This window comes from Epargyreus clarus, unplaced genomic scaffold (genome assembly GCF_041222505.1).
Source record: "Epargyreus clarus isolate Ecla_fem2 unplaced genomic scaffold, WU_Ecla_fem_2.2 ptg000024l, whole genome shotgun sequence".
NCBI classification, from domain to species: domain Eukaryota; kingdom Metazoa; phylum Arthropoda; class Insecta; order Lepidoptera; family Hesperiidae; genus Epargyreus; species Epargyreus clarus.
In genome coordinates this window covers 6716410-6734834 of record NW_027332231.1, presented here as the reverse complement: position 1 = coordinate 6734834, position 18425 = coordinate 6716410, and the positions used below count along the sequence as shown (strand labels likewise).

The window sequence follows — 18425 nt, the reverse complement described above, 5'->3', positions numbered from 1 at the left end:
GGGAAAATACCATATTCGTCTTTAAATTAGCTGAAAATATGAATTGACATCATGATTAGTGATCTAGAATAAGGCATTTGAGCAAGAGCTTCAAAATTAATATGATATAATACATACACGTTATTGTTAAGGCTTATACACACGAGGGTTCTGCCTTGGCGTTTATTCGAGACCAAACGACAGAGCAATACAAACATATTCAATTCGAACAACATATTGATGTCACAAAAATGGGCAGATACACACCTGTATCGCTCAAATCGCTTTATTCGTATGAAAAAAGCCCATCGAATAACACACCTAAATCAGAGTTGTATTACAAAGCTTATTATATTCTTCACATATCTGTAATAATTGGTTTCTTTATCTAGAAATTTAATCATTCACATTACAACTAAATTCTTGCTCTTATATACATACGAATCAACGTTCTGCACCTACAGTTCAACAGTACTTTCAATTCAAATACAAACCTAAGACTAGCTACAGTAAGTTTTGACTACTGACACAGCTTCAATTTTCCGTAGGTTTAAATGGATAGATATAGCTTTTAATGAGAATCTATTGGAATTAGTGAGCACCATGTTTAGTGACTTTTTTTATAATATAGGAGTAGTAGGCGGTAGTAGCTACTTACCATACCATCACATCAGGTTGACTGCATCAACCTGATGGTAAGTAGCTACTACCGCCCATGGACATCTGTAATCAACCCCAGATAGGATTAGATATCCTACCTGAGGTCGGCCACAGATGCGCCGCTACCCCTGAAAACTAAGATGGAACGCCTCGGAAAAGTAAGTCTCCCTTACCACACCCTTCAAAACGGAACACAGCAACAGCTAACACTGCTGATATTAGGCAGAAATAGGTGTAGCGGTTGTGCCGCCGGAGTCGAACCACAAAAGGTTCTACCACCTTCATGTGTTAGTTTGAAGTAAACACTGCAATTTTAATAGTAGTAAAATATATTTTTTATCTTGCACATATTCTTTTGTTGTTTTAAAAGTTATCTTTTCTGCTTCGAACACCCATCCGTACTATGATCATTATAATACATGTTAGACTATACATTATATAGTATAACAAACACATTTTAAAACAATTTCAAATAATCTTATGAGCATATCTAACCATTTAAATCTACGCATTTTTCAGAGTTTTGAAAAAATATATATTTATACAAAACTGCATATTCAATATAGCTTATATATTAAACTTTACAAAATGAAGCAAATAATTCCATTATGAAAACGCAAATCAAAATATATGAGAAAGAGATTCAATTATTCATTTTGTATGTAGGTTATCATATCGTTTTAATTTTAATTTTTTAATCCGTCAAATTTTCACTTTTTCATTTTACCCCTTTAAGGATATGTTATAATTATGTAGATTACGCGTTCGAAACTGAATCATATTGTTTAATATATGTTATTTTGTTAAGAATCCATTAAATATACTATGTAATTGTTAGAGATTAATGTCCGTTAAATAAACTATATATAAACAGGTCATTAAAGATAACCCACATACACAATCAAGTTTATTTTTGCAACCGAGAATCTCTTAAACAACAAAAGTATAAATTATCAACACAACATAGTAAGTAGGTAAACCATCACAGTTTGAAAATAACGACAAAATTCGATAGTTGTCATGAAGATTCGCAATACATAGGGTAGGGGAGAAACATATAATCTATAAAATGAACATTATCATTAATTTTCATACTTACATGCACAATCATACAGTGTGTATCGCAGAGTAATACTTGGTAAGCTAAAATACTGCTTATTTATTCTTGGTATACATTATTCGGATAAAATGATTGTATGACTACTAGAAATGATACAAATGATCTCACACGCCGTTCCTAACACTCAATTAATTAATGATATTGATCAAGATATGATAAACTACTAACTACAACTTATAGAAAAGCAACCGAGAGATGTTCACTTTATCAAATTAATATTGCAATATTGATTAATCACAGACCGAAAACGCTCAAATTGACGCACACACATAACATTAGCTTAGGTCATGTGGATCTTAATGAATCATGTAGTCTAGCTTCACAATGTTTTGGCCTTATAACCGTATTAGCTTTTACCCGCGGCTTCGCTCTCAGTCAGAGGTTTTTATCTATCCTTCGGCAACGGTACTTTCTGAAACTCCAAAATACAAAAAATCATCACAATCGGTTTTGTAGTTAAAGCGTGAAAGTGTAGAAACAGACAAACTCATTCAAATTTATATTAGTTACGATTAGGATTATAACATGCTTGTGATATAATTTAATAACAATCAAAAATACAATAAGATGAATCACATTTTATAATGAGAAAAGAATCCATCCACTATTTGATACGATAAGAGTTTTCGGCCTCCGAGTCTAAAGCCGTCTAATTCCACAAAGTACGCTTATAATTATTGCTTAAATTTCCCTTTTAAAATCTTCTTAGTATATACGGTCAATACTATAGGTAGTAGAAAATAATCTTTTACTTTTACGTCTAATCTTGACCAAATCAATCCGAAAATTGTCACTCGTTAACCCTCTAATCTAAAGGTGGGTACAGACTGCTGTAACGTAACAAGCAATGTAACACGAAAGGAGCATTTCATAAGTGTGGACGCAGCGCGCGCACGATTTGAGCATGTATAGTTCGCGAAAAACTGCTACACAGCTTAGTACCGTTCCGCAGGACAGACACACGAGCTGTCCAGCTGTCCCTTTGTTTTGGCGAAAAACCCGATAAGTGGCGGATCGCGGTGCACAAGAGTTGAAATGCTCTGTTCGCGGACATAGTGTGCATGGTTCGTGGGCAAATGGCGTCTACACTATGCGAATTCTGTTACATAGCACGTTACGTTACAGCAGTCTGTACCCAACTTAAAGTCACAAAAAAATAAAGTATATCAAATTATTTCACGTAGGTAAATAAAGTTCTACAGTCTGAAAGGAACATCAAAATAACACACGATTAAATAAATTCATATCATGCAACGAAAAATAACTATAATGTGACATTTTAATATATATTATATTTATATACAATTCTGATATCCTTATAAGAGTTTTTAGTTACATGGCAAATATATTTTAATCATTGACAGTTAATTGTTCAATGAAAAACATTCGGATTGCAATAATTAGTTCACGAAGTTGCTTTATTATTTTAATAAATAATTGCAAAAAGACAGGCAGGAGTAGGATACCCATGTTTTTTATATTTTTAGAATTCGTCTCACTTTTTAGCACTTCGTAATGTAAATGGATTATCCATCTAAGTAAAAACTCCATAGGTAGCTCATTAGCTTATCCTTACATGAATGTTATGTGGATGGAACCAAGTATAGTTTCTGGCACGAATCTCGACATTAGGACAGTATTTTCGTGGTAAGAATAATCTACGAAAAAATGATAAAGTACAAAAGAGTGATGCACAAAGTGTAGTAGCCAAGTTTAGCAAAAAATGGATAGACGCACATTTCTACCACTGTAATCCCTATGTTTCACTTGCAATCGAATTTTGAATTTGAATATGAAGATAGTTATTATTAATTTACAAAGAACGTACAAACATTTTAATTAAAAATAACGTCTGTTTAATTTATTTTTAACAATTTCCCCAAAAAGTATATTTTCGAATTTGTTATGATTTCAACAGAACTTGGCACTAACTCCAGATCCCAACAAAAATATTTTCACCATTATTTTAATCGTTTAGCTTTTAAAATTCTGCAATTGTTATGAACTTACGATGTTAATAAAAATGCTTATTATAAGAGTAAAACAGTCACTTTTCTCTTGTCATTGATCTGTAAATATTAGATTATGTTATCGTTATTAATATCGATCCAGCCAAGTCTCGTGCCAGAAACCATATAACTTATATTAAAGCAGAACGGGATTAAGTTATTCACTTCGGTTAATCACTGGCTCTTGCTATCACAAAAGGATTAGTACAAATAAATGGAAAACTAAAGATCAAATGAGATTCTAATTCAGATCTCGCATATAATGGACTGTTATAAGCTGTTATAATTTTTAATATTGTCCTGTAAAAATATTAAAATTTAGAATCAAAGTTACCTCGGTCTTTTTAATCGTGTAATAAATTAAAAAAGACAGGTTAAAATTTAGGGGTTGTTTACATTTTTATGGGGTAAGGGGTGCAAACAAAGTGCTAGATAAATTATATTTAATGAATTTATGCTCCGTTAAAAAAAAACTGAAAAAAATTAACCACATCTATATAATAAATTTTGAATTTAAACGTAATTTAGGGTAAATTCGTTTTGAAGTTGGCAACACTTGCATAAAAGACCAAGGTGACCTTTCCTGCCCGATAAACGCACTTGAAAAAAAATTAAACATTATATTTCAACAGAATCTTAGAATGCGAGATCGTTAAAACTGCTCAGTAAGCACTAGCTTAACCTATTCGATAACGCTAATCTTACGACGAATATTATCTTTGGATCTGTTATAGTATAGGTGTGGACATCATGTTTGGAAGGCGTTGGGGACGATGTCTATGGATTGGCCGGAGGCTATGGAGTCGGGGCTTTGTAGCGAGGCGCTGTACACGGGGTTCATGGGCGTAGTGCCTCCCGCCTCGAACAACGTGCTGTCGTATACACTGTTGCTCTGCTGAAAACAATTTTTGTGTTACGTTTTGCATATATGGCGTTAACTTAGGTCTTTAAAGCTACGAAGCTTTATGATATAGTACGATGCGAATACGACTCCACGATAAATAAAACAAAAGAATAAAAGTGTTTTTTTTTAATAATTAGGTTACTCTAGATAGATTTGTTTTGAGTATCACAATCTCATTGCTACCCCACAAAGACCCAAGTGGAATTGACATTTTAGTAGTTACTCGTAATACACAATTGCAAAAATGAAGTTAACTTCCAATAACAATATGTGAGAATACATCCTTAAAATCATAACACAGTAGCTTAAACGGTAGGAATTTAGGGTGGCAGTAAAGTTGCCTCAATCCAACCTTACTCTAATTCTGAGAGAAATGATAGAATTAAAAACCAACTTATATATGGAATAATAGTGTTCTTAAATGCAATCTAGTTGGAAGAAATTTACACTTAAAAATATAGTCATTACATTTAACTTCGGGTAGACAAAATACGTCGAATAAATTGACTAAGATTAAAAATAACTAATTTTACAGAGGAACAAATGTTACAGTAATTTAAACTAACGATCGTTCACGTACCTGATAAATGTAGTCAGAGTCTGTCTTGAGGGAGCTGAAACTCTGCTGGTGCGGCAACGAGACCTGGTCATCGTCCATGGGCTCATCCATTTGAGCCTTATACGAGAACATTATGCTTGGCTGCGACACGCTGGAAATATAAATAATATTCGTATAGAATCTACGGCATCCTCGTTTTGAACTTCTTCAGCTCATTATAATGGGCAAAATCGCAGGGAAAAGGGGAGTAGGGGAAAAAAATCCTGGCTGCGAAACGTTCGAGAGTGGACCGGGATAGCAAGCGCAGCTGAACTATTTCGCCTCTCAAAAAAACGTGAGGGATTTAGAAAGCTGATAGCCGACCTTCAGTAGTTGGAGAGGCACCGCAAGAAGAAAAAGCAGTTTTACGCGAACTATACCCGGTCCATAATCATAGTGTCTTTATACATATTTCATTTCATTATATCGTTATTGCGTCAATGGGACCCTTCCACGGTAATTGCATAGCTGTACGAGGGTGCGCACGTGGACGGACGGACATCCGACTTCGCACGTTGTGGGGCGACGTCAACACGTGGCGCGGGCACACTTATTGATCTCCGTGAAACATTTTTTCAAACACAAAGTATTTCAGTTATTTTATTTGTGTTGCGGCTATCCGAAAAAAACTTTCTTTCTTTAACAAATCACATTTTGCAAGCCGCGAAACACATTTGGATGTAAAAATCATTTTTATAATAATGCAATATTGAAAAACTAAAAAAATACCTTATCATCCTAATGCCCTATTTGGCCTTTGAATTTCTAAATACGGATTTATTCAAAACAATTTTTATCAGCGGCTTCGCTCGCGAGCAGAGGTCAATGAAAATAGTTGTTTTTAACTATCCTTCGGGAACAGAAATTAGGTATTTCGGGATAAAATGTACGCCATGTTATTTCTGGACCCCTGACAACGTGTGTACAAAATTTCATTACAATCAGTTTAGTAGTTAAGCATAGATTAGTAAAGATACTTCGCCGCCTTAAAATTGAATGAAGCACAGCAAATGGCTTATTATAGTAAGTTCTTTTTTTGAATTCTTGACAAATAAAAACATTTTTAGAGAAAATTTACGAATAAATAACTAATACTGCGTAATTTACATGATAATTAAATAATTTATAATAATAATTTTAAATATTTTAGGGACTTTTTAGCACGGAGACGTGGCAAAACTTTTTTACGCAACTATTTCAATTCTCAAAACTGCGTACATTTTCTTGTTAGGAGTGAGTAATCTTTACTAATCTATGTAGTTAAGCATGAAAGCGTAACAAACAAACTCACTCGGAAGGTATTTCGCTATACATAAGCGCCGAAAGAAACTCTACATATGGGCATTATTCGCACATTTTAAAGAAAAAAAATATATATATTTACATCGGGCTACTTATAAATAATTAATTACTGTGTAGTTAATGTTACGTCACACCATGCGTATTTTTCATTTACGTAACGTTCACATACTTTGATAGAGATTTCGTTTCAAAAATTTCAATATTATCTCTGGTATTTTACGAGTACTGTATTTTATTACTAATTAAATTAATGGTAATAATGTTACATTTGTTGAATAAAAAAACAGTCGGTTATAAGGTAATATTAGTACATGACATTGGTAGACATTCTTTTTTAAACCCGGATGAAACCTCGGAACACTGCTATGTGTTTTCAAATACTTTTTACGTCGAAGTTCCCACGTGAACGGAATCTTTATTTACTTGTTTAAGAAATCTTCAGAATAAATATCAGTTCGAGACAGCGAAGCGTATTTAGCTGGTAATGGTATAATTAACCTGCACACACCTAAACTTACTTACCTAAACTCACTCCTACTAAAGAAAACTCCTTTCTGAGGTATTCCATGAGCGCTATGACATGGACTCTTCAAAGAAGATTTAAAAAGAGCTCTTATTCAAAGCAGCTCTGATATTGCAAATGTCCATAGGCAACGGTGACTACTCATTAGTCCATCGCTAGCCCGTCCCCCATATCGCTAGGTATACATAACAAAACACAGTTACACACTCACCTAAAGAATTCGCTGAGGAACGTATGATACACGAGCGGTGTGTACAGCGAGAAGTACAACCACGTGGTGACGTCGACCACACAGAGCCGGACTGCATTATCACTACATATAAAACATAGTAACTCACCTAAAGAATTCGCTGAGGAACGTGTGATACACGAGCGGCGTGTACAACGAGAAGTACAACCATGTGGTGACGTCGACCACACACAGGCCGGACTGCATCGAGCCCCACGTGAGCAACGCCGCACCAACCGCTTGCGTTGTGTCCAGCAACGCCAACAGCAGCACGTAGAGGTAGAATGAGAGCTTCGCTGGAAACGAACAGTAAACATAGGCATCAATCAGAATTTAAAAAAGATATGGTAGAACTTATTTTGCACGCGAAAAATCGTTACGCTTTTCAAAACGTCTCAAATTTTAGGGTTGTCATTAAGCTCTGTAACTGTAGTTGACGCTATCCGAATTAAAAATCTATCTTTCGGATATTTTTGTGGCTTTTTCCGATAGATCGATTATTCATTCGATTATTATCTTACGGATAGATTTTTAATAACGTCACCTAATTTAAAAGTTACGAATCATTTTGGACAGGCACTGTGCAGTAGGGACCAAGACACAATAGTGGCGAGAGTTCCTTTGTAAAAAAAAATCAAATAATTACTATTTGTATTTTCTTTACTTTTACAATTCCTTGTAAAATGTTACAATCCTAACTGAAACTATGCAAGACTATCGGATAAACCGAAATAATTTTATATGCATAACCGGATCCGATTTCATTTTTAAATTATATTTCGATCGCACGTATATTTCTTTACTGTAAGAGTAAATTATTTTCGAATGCCCACGAAATTGTAACTTTGGCTATAACCACCATGTGTCTCCCACAAAAAGAGAAGACCTGGGAGCGTATTGCACTCATAGTACGTTATTTATTTCATGCAATGAAACAACAATAAGTATTAGAAAAGATTGAATCTTTATAGAAATGACAACGGATTTATTTATAGACACTTTTGTAAACTACAGATAACACAGTACATAAGTATATAATATTAATAGTGCCTACCGCCTTATCAATAAACGTACAAGTACAATTAAAACAAAAAGGAAAAACAACTGGATTTGAAATAATATGAGTTTAAAATTATCTTAGATGCTTAAATTTTATTAAATTATGTTACTATAATTGGATAAATATTCCATGTCTTAAAAAGGAATGGTAAGACATTTTATTGTATGAGGACGCAGAAAAAACAGAATAATAAGTGAATATCTAATAATAGTTAAAGCCACACGTCATAGTCTTCGATCAAATATATACTTTGATCGAGCGTGCAGTTCTCATGATGTCAAGTGCAGCCGATCACTTTTAACCAAATAGGACAAGAGTCAATTCTCAAATCGATCGTAGGAGCATGCTGATGATAAGAATTTTGTTGAAACTATCACGTAAACTAATGATGTTTGTAAAGACAGACAATATAAGGAAAAATAGATTAATTAGTGATATTGCCGAATGTGCAATATAATACTATTTTACAATATTTTATTTCATTTGCCTTCTTAGTTTGTAGGAAAGCTTGCAGCTGAATTTTAAACGAGTTTATCACAACTGATTGAGCTAATTTGGCATTGCTTTTGATTTAGACGACAGTGCACGACTAGCTTCGTGACGTCATTCTAAATTCAATATGGCGGGCGAATGAACTTTTATGCAGCCCCATAATATGGGGATGAAATGAAAAAGTTTTCTGAGAAGACTACGAAAAAGCTTGTTTAAATAAACCTTTAAAATAAACTTACTTTAAATACAGATCAACGACTAACTTTAATTGGAACAACTAAGTCTAGAACTTTCGAAAACGAAGAAACATTTTAAAATCATTATTTAAGTTTAGCATAATAATCTATTGTCCATTGAAACTTTGTGTATCAAAAATAATTTCGAAAGCCAATGAACCGACCTTCAAGAGCAAATTTTGTTTTTTGTGATAAAAATTCTTAAGTGAATCTAGAATTCTTTAAAACTTCAGATACCGAGATTAACATTTATAAACGCTTCAATTATGACTAAAATTTAGAATTGGCTTACTATGAAAACGTGAGACTAGAGTGTAGAGGCAAAAGTCTCGATAAGTGTTTTCAAAAAACACAACGATCTCACCCGAATTTGTGTGAGTCAACTACATCGTCGACATGTTAAATGACTGAGGAGAATGCAATCCACCTGATAATTGTTGCTGAGTTGCAACTACCGTCCATGAACACATAGTCAAGCTCAAGCCTCTGAGAACTAAGTTGGAACGCTTCGTATAAGTGTTTTCTTTACTATTCAAACCAGAAGACCGCAGCGCTACAAAGCTGTTATATGGCAGGAATAGATGTGGTGGTGGTAATGGTGGTATTAATTACACTGGTCAACAGTGGTTTTGTTGCCCTTGAAGTGAGAGTGGTTTCGAATACTTTTATGTTATTAATTTAAGAAACTAAAAACAGTTTTTTAATATTGGCTCTAGTTTTTTTTTAATTCATCAATATTATATTATACAAAAAAGGCAGTCAGTATAAGAACAAAAACAAGTATATTAGTAAAAATATTATTTTATTAAAAGTTCTTATAAATTATCAAGTTTTAATATTCAATTAAGGTAAAAACAAGTGACAAATAACAAAAAAACATATGTATATTTATGTTAAATCTCTGAAAAATATCTTTTATATGCTTGTCTTTTATGACCTTTTTCGGGACAATCTCTTTTTAAAGACCAGCAGTAATCTGCCCTCATATGGCTATTCCATCTTCACTTATACCTTTCTTCCATAACTTTAAGGTCTTGGTGGAAGCGCTCTCCCTGTTCTTCACTATAATCTCCCAGATTCTCAGGAAATCTATCTCTAAATGACTGTGGAGATAGCAATTTTATACTCGTGTGTGCTCCTAAATTCTTAAAGCTCCTCAACATTTTCTGTACTATGTAGTTCTGTTCTGTACTTCGTAGTTTGTTGATTTATTACTACCTAAACAACCTTTAACGTCCGCTACGCAATAGTAACAATCATCAAAATGATTTTTCGGTTTCATCCAGATCATTGGAATACCAAATTCTAGTCCGCGGTGTTCTTCTTTTTTCCGCAAACGCAACGACTCAACATAAGACTTACAAACTTTATGAGGAACCCACGACTTATCTTGTTTTTCAATATGTAAACCAAAATATTCTGTATGTACTTCTTTGATATAGTCTGTAATATTTCGCGTCTGTTTTATTGTTATATAAACACCACAAATGTAACAAAAAACGTCTGGGCTATATTTGCATTTTTTTCGCGTAGTATTCATATTTCTAGAACAAAATAAACATTAATATTATATCAACCAAAATAAAAAAGTACTTTACTACACGGAAACATAAACAAAAAATACAAAAAGACAATATGGAAATGTGTAATAAATCAAGTATTAGCAACTTACCGAAACGCGCGTTGTACGTCTTTTAACCTTAAGAAAACACTGATTTCCACGGTATTTACACGAAATGAAGGGAGGGGGAGTCACGTGACGTTTATGTAGCAACCTCTGTACTGCATAAGAATAACTATTAACATTTATGAAAACATAACTTTTATGATATTATAATTTGGATGACCCGGAATATCGATTTCAGAGGAAAATAATGAAAAAACAAAAAATGCCAAATTAAAAAAAAACAAGAGCCACTTCACCAATTTTATAAATATATTCGAATTTTGTAAGTTTAAAAGTAAATAAATCCAAAGAGATATCCAGGGCAACAAACAAAAAGATATTTTTTGTTGACCTGTGTTATTGGAGATTACTACTTATTTCCAACGTAGTGCTTCGTTGTGTGTTACTAAACTACACGTTTTTTATCACATTCGCACATGCGGTCAGTTTTTGTCATTACCATTCATTTTGTATAAAAAATCGAATGACAGACCAAAACCCGTTCTAAAATGAGGTTAAGTACCATCTTGCGTAACGTACACTAATCGTGTACTCTTTCATAATTTAACTCGCTGTAACTTAATTTCTGATGTCTCAGCATTGCTCTTAAAATATTAAGCCTAAAATAGGAGTCTAAAATTAGAACAGAATTACTCTGCGCCCTCCCGCGTCGACGGCGTGTTTTAGTGGATAAAAATGTAAATGTACGTCTTAGTAATTTCTTTTTTCTCCATTTTACATGGCAATCTATTTGAACAAACAACAACTCATAACCATAAACTGGTCTTTAGTCTGCATGAATGCATAGGAATATAGCTAATATCTATAGATATTTGTTAAGAGGAGGAAAGAGTCTAACAGTAGAACCTTAGTTGAAGTCGGCTAGTCTCTGAATTTTTTTCTTAATGCGGTCTAAGTTAAGATGGGGGAAGGTATAAATAGGCTCTGAAATAAGATTTAAGATTTTTCCTTTTCTCGTCTATACTAAGAGAACCCTGGGGCCCCTAAGCCTACCTAGTACCTACTCCTACTACTCCTACTTTTGTAATTTAAAATGTGCCTAAAATAAACGAAGGCTTTAAGACTGTATTTTTACCAGGAAGTGTCTTGAGGAAATAAACCTGTTTTAATACGAAGATTTTGTTCCACTTTTAGTTAAACAGTTTTAAGATATTATAGTTTAAGTTACTTACATCGAGATTACTAGTTATCAAGAAGTATCAAGATAACAAACCACAATCGTATATTGATGAAGGCTACTGCGCATATTATTACGTTAAGAAATTGATATGGTAAGTCAGTCGCAGTCACAACTCTCATAGGTGTCTTCGTATGTATGTATATTGAAGGTCAATTACAATCTCATATAGGTGGGAGCATTGATTACATTAAATAAATGATGTTCACGCAATCATAGCGTAGTGATTAAGAAAATCGTCCTCATGATCGAGTTGTACGAGATTCAAATCCCAGGCAGGTACCTCTGATTTTTCAGTCATGTGCGTATTAGATATTAATTATCACGCGAGAAATTAATAAAATAAATCTCAAAGTTGTGTGAAGTCTACCAATTCGCACTTGGCCAGCGCGGTGGACTATGACCTAATCCTTCTCATTCTGAGAGGACACCCGTGCCCAACAATGGGACAATAATGGATTGATAATACAATAATAGATGATGATGATGAATGATGTTTGACGTTATAAGTAATACTTCTACAATCCAGTTAAAACCTATTTTTGAAAACATACACATCTAATTAAAATGGTTAATCAAAAATATTACAGATATTTTAAACAAAAAATACAGACATTATAAAGATAAAGTCTGTATTTTTTATAAAATAAAGACATTATCTTTATATTTTTAACAAGATTACACTGTTCTATCTGTATTTAATGTTTATAAAGATATACTATCGGATACTTTTAACATCAACAATGTTTAATGTAAACAGTGGGTGATGACCATGCTTGTCTGCCATGCATGTGGCGAGATTAAATCTATTGTCTGTAAACTCATATGAGAAGTGACGTCAGAGATATTCTATCAGTATGAGCTCCCACGCTATTTTTCTCGCATCCCAAGCAAATCTTTTGTAGTTTAGGCCTTTTAAGAATTAATACGCTTTAAAGGTAGACAACAGTGTCTTAAGGGTTTCCTACCTACATTTCTAAGAGAGTCGTTACATGGATGGCATCAATCGATTGGTGTGGTAAGAACTGGCAACCGACGTTGAAAGAAAGACCATCGACCGATAACATTGGTCGTCGATCGATCGTTGTGCAAGATCGTTAAAAGTTCTACATAATGTTCGTAAGCAAAATCTTATAAACCTTAAGTAACTAATGGACTAAAACCAATGTTTACGATGTATTCCCCAACAGTGAGAAGGTAATAGTAATTTATAATTATTAAGATAACCGACGGGATAAATAAATCTACGAATGTTTAAAAGGAGCACAGGACGCCGATTGACCATTTGAAGTAACCTAAAGACAGGTGGAAATCGCTAGATTCAAATAGCTTAGGAACGGTTAGGTTAGGTAAGGTTAGAGATTACACAGGTTAGAGACAAGCCTGTCTAGCTGTGGCATATAAAAACCTATTAAATAAGTAGATAGAATAGTTAAGACTAATGGGAGAGTAAGTAACAGACATTTACTCGCATATTCCTTTTAAAAATAGAAAGAATTACATAACATTTCTCATTACAAATACGCTCATTAATCAACCTCTAAGAGGCGTCGTAAAATATGATAAGAAACTCAGCTATAAATACACAAGAAATAAAAGAAGGATGGTTGAAAAAGTCTAGAAAATAATAAAGAAATAAATTATATGAGCTTATCTCTAAGTAATTAGAAAACAGTAAATATCAATAAAACATACATTTTTATTTTATTTATGATCTAAACTTTATAATTTAATTCTATTAATAATAATTGATAACGTACAAATTGTAACTGCTATATTATGAAGTGTTTTATTAGTTGTAAAACTAGAAATAAGCCAAGTAATTGCGTAATTTATTAATTGTATGCCATTACTTTGATTATGTAATGCCATTCGTACAATGCACGGATTCTATTGCTCATAGTGTATATAATATTTATTTAGCAGTATTCGCCCCCGAAGTCCAAGCACGCCCATAATAATTTGTGATCATTTTTTTTATATTTCAACCTGACGATAAAGCAGACGTGCTACCTGATGGAAAGTAGTTAACGTCACCCATGGACATTTGCAACACCAGAGGAGTCGCCAATGCATCGTCAGCTTTGAAGGAGAGCTCTTTTTGCACCATTTTGAATCGCCCCATGTCAAAGCGCTCCGGGAATACCTCAGAAGGAAGTTCATTCCACATCTTTCACGTCCGTAGCAAAAACGTCCATGCAAACCGAACCGTGGAGGATGGAACTTCATCCTTCGCCTTCATCCGTCATTTATTTAGTTATTAACAATAACGTGACGTAACGCAAAAAATCAGTTGATAAGTAAAGTTTAAAAAAAACTTTAAAACGAGAGATTTCAAACCTACGCTTTTTCCGGCAATTCCCACTTAACCAAAGGTAGAATTTGGCATATCTCTTATTCTGAGGGAACACCCGTGCCCAGCAGTGGAGCAAGTATTCACGTATAGATTTTCAGAAATATTTTGAAATAAATTAATTTATTTTTCACCACACCTGAAAAATGTTTCCGGAACCTATTTTTAAACAAAAAACCAAGTAATTTTGTAAAATAGAAAGGAAGTACCCATTTGCATTAATCACAATAGGACAGCATGATCTGAAATCTAACCCTTTTTTATAGATCAGTTGTCAATGACACTCACTTTTGCCAAGTGACCCTGACTCACTTGTTCTAAGAATTTCTGTGGTTTTAACTATATTGAAGTTTCATAATAAATCATCTTGCACGGAGATATCTATTGTATCCATTTTGAGTATCGAAACAAATCAGATTATATAAAATACGTTATCATATTAATTTATGGAGACATATTTGTAAAAAATATATGCATAAAAGGGGTTTATGCAAGAATGTACAGTAGGAATGGAAAGGAATGTGGTAGAACCTATCTTTAGCCTTTAGTTCTAGAGATTCAATAGAAGAGCTAGTTAAGGGCTGATTTACACGTGAGGTAACTAACTTTACTTAAACTTAACTAACCTTAAGTCTCGGGAGAAGTAACGCACCTGTATTCAGCTTTACGATCTATAGGGAGTTGGAATGTCCAACAGGTGTATTGCGAATTATTTTACTACTTCAATGTTTTAAAGGAAAGTACAAAGCTATCGCACTGAAATGACGTAATAAAACAGAAAGCTGTAGATTTATATCATAATAAAAACGAAACTTAATAATAAATGAAGATGTACAAACTGAAGACTTATTAGTATACTCCCCTTATAAGTATTTCTTTCACCCTTAGTCTGTCTGACATTCAGGATTAAGTATCACGTAAAGAAATGCTGATGCCATTGTAAGTTTTCACTGTTTATAAGCATAATTGGAGATTAAAATTATAATCACATAGCATAATGATTTTTTCTGTGAAACTGCTATATATTTCTTTTCTATGATATAAACCAGGACCTACAGTGTAAAGTGCCCTCCAAAACAAGGAAGCGCGAAAGAGACCGCCAGTGGTCACCCATCCAATTTCTGATCGCACTATATTAAAACGCTTTCTACACTCACAGTTCCACACTAGGATTCCCTGTATCGTGGGTGCCATGCCACACACAAAGACAAATACACAAACACCCAGACCCAGAAAGAGAAATCTAAATTCATCATTTAGAAATCTCTCGGCCAGGGATCGAACCCGGGACCCTCTGCGCGTCAGACCGGCACGGTGACCGCTCCGCAACGCGGGTCGTCGTCTAGACATCAACTTTGTAAATTAGTTCTACTAAACATGTCCACACAAACCTGGAGTAAAGCACTCTTTTGTCATTGTCGTGCATAAACATTAAGCTTCATATAAAAAGACACATGTAAATATTTATAGCATAACATCGCTTTTTAATTTGACCTACTAGCTACATAGCAACAGTATCAAAACTAAACAGTGTCATAAAAACCCGGATTGGAAGTCATGCATGCTTATCAATGCATTTGTTTACATTTTGTATAGATAACACACATCAATATGCAACATGGAAACGAATAACAACTTTCTATTTAATGTTTTCTTAGTATTGCATGACTCATCTATAATCAAGCATGAATTAATTTGTATACTATGCATGTTTTGATTGTGCTGAATGTTTTGGAAACTTACAAAACAAATAAACATTTAATGGTCAATGATTTATAATCTTTTTGTACAAGTGCTTCCTGCCTTGTACAACTCTTTACTTTCCTTACTAATGTTGAATAACAAGTAATGTTACACTTATATAAGATCCATGTGTAGTATGAATATGATATTAGTACCAATTTTGCAATGAGTACATTTTTTAAAGTTATAATTCTTTTGGGGTGTTTTGGAAAACAGATCAGTAATTATTTTTTGTGTAAGATTAAAATGACATGTGCTGATAACACATTTTTTAGTAGAGTACGGAAATTGCGTGCAGCAATGTAACACATATATTTTATTTTATTTTATTGTATAAATATAAATTAAAAATATAAATTAAATTATTACATGCAATGGTATTGGTATATGAATATTTTTATGGGAGTTAACATACTACTCCACACTTATGAAACAATACAATACAAATTTTTATATAAAACTTCATTCACATTAAGATGTATATTCATTCATAAATATGTATAATAATAGAATCATGTTACACTTACTTGGTAAAGCCAGATATTCCCTCAGTGGTATCCACGGTAGGAGCAGTATTATGAAGTAGATTACAGCGAAAACTAAAGATGATGTGAACCAGAACAGCATCCCTCCATGACCAAACAAGTCATATTCCCTTGTGTCAATATGGAACATGTCATCTGGCATCACTATCTCGAGGGTTCCCTGCGTTAGTGTGAATGCCAGGGAGATGAGAGATGTCGCCAGTAGCACATATCGTATACTGCTACGACTGTCCATGTGACCTGCAAGGTATTCTCAATGTAAATTTTGAACCACGTAAAATACAATAGATATTGGTTGTTGAGCTGTGGCTAGCCAATAAATAGACTATTGCACATATTTAATATGGTTGTTTTTAGCCTTTTACTTATTAATTGGTGTTTAAAAGTAATATTTAATTACCATCTTACATAACAAATATGTAATTTATATAACTGTATGAAAAATTCTGAAGAACATAATTTCCTCACAATTATTTCCTTCAACACAAAACAATAATTAACTTATAACTAAGATATAACTTTTAAGGGATTATAGGTCTATGCTTAGAATTCAAACCCAGGACTCACCATATAAAACAAAACTTCATACAACTAGAATATACATAATAGTGTTTATTAATCAGCTTTCAAAGGTGGTAGACCTCTTTGTGGTTTGATTGCAGAAACATCACAGTCACAGCTATTTCTACCTAATTACAGCTGAGATAAGCCCTGATGCGTTGTGGTTTGAAGGGTGTGATAAGGGAGGCATACTTGTTTGAGGCATTCCAATGTAATTCTCAGGGGTAGCACACATCTGTGACCAATCTTGTTTTTGAGTAACACTCAACTTCTCTGGGGTTGATTACAGATGTCCATGGGCAGCACTGACCACAGGTGGACTACATTTTTGTTTACTAGATTTATAAAAAACGATAGCTTAAAGAAGTTGTTGTTATTACATTCAAATTATAATCTGTATTATTTTCGAACTCACCAAACGCCAATCCAAAAATGACAACACTCATTTCTGTGGCAAGTAGAAAAAATCTCACAGTAACCCATAGTATCTTGTCCACCAGACCACCTAGAGGCACCGCTGCATTCACAGTCATGGACACCGCACACCGCACCAAACTGATGATCACGTTCCCCCATACCAGCGTGTAGAACGTAAGGAATATCGGACTACTTGTAGCGCGCAGTTTCAACTGAGCCTTATTAAATCTTACCACTAGAAACAGCACGAACAACGCGTTCGGTATCAATATTATTAAATCCCAAATGCGCACACTGCAACAAATAAAACAATCGTAAGCACAGAAACGTACACAACAGTCAACAAGATATCGGGCACTCTCATTAACTTTACCTTGAGTTATTTATCTCATAATACAACACGTATTTACAAAATGTGTCCTCCTTAACTGGCGGGAGGTCCGATCCGTTTATGCCGTACATTTTTCCCGATTCACAGCCTCGCCATTTAGTTTATTGTTACGAAATTGTTCGGACTCTCGTGGTAAGGAAGCATAACATTATCTTTTCAGTAATCGAGTTAACACTTTTACATTACGTCAGCTGAGTCCGAACATTATAAAATCAAACAGTGTTTTCTTGTCTCGGTACGTTAACGAACACACTTTCTAATCCAATTTATAATGACGACACCATGAATATGAATACTAACAACAAACGAAAATGATCCGCACTTGACTTCGTAGTTCGTACTTCAATAATTGTCTCTGTATAGTGATGTCCTCCTCGACAAAAATATTCGAGTGATTCGATTATTTTTTTTATGAAAATTTACTATTTATTACTAACCT

At 33.8% G+C, this 18425-nt stretch overlaps 1 protein-coding gene across 2 annotated transcripts; it reads right to left on the bottom strand.

The window, feature by feature from the left end:
* Window positions 1-3993: 3993 nt before the first annotated feature.
* On the bottom strand, window positions 3994-18353 carry LOC140752075 (transmembrane protein adipocyte-associated 1 homolog). Of its 2 annotated transcripts, none has more exons than XM_073086227.1 (6): window positions 17969-18353; window positions 17594-17889; window positions 16600-16857; window positions 7434-7620; window positions 5253-5382; window positions 3994-4663 (listed from the first exon to the last, which is right to left on the bottom strand). In XM_073086227.1, the coding sequence occupies exons 1-6, from the start codon at window positions 18055-18057 to the stop codon at window positions 4517-4519; spliced, it is 1107 nt and encodes a 368-aa protein (XP_072942328.1). In that variant the 5' UTR covers window positions 18058-18353; the 3' UTR covers window positions 3994-4516. The 2 variants fall into 2 exon arrangements, with proteins under 2 accessions (XP_072942328.1, XP_072942329.1); XM_073086228.1 differs by having other exon boundaries at window positions 3994-4660.
* Window positions 18354-18425: the final 72 nt, after the last annotated feature.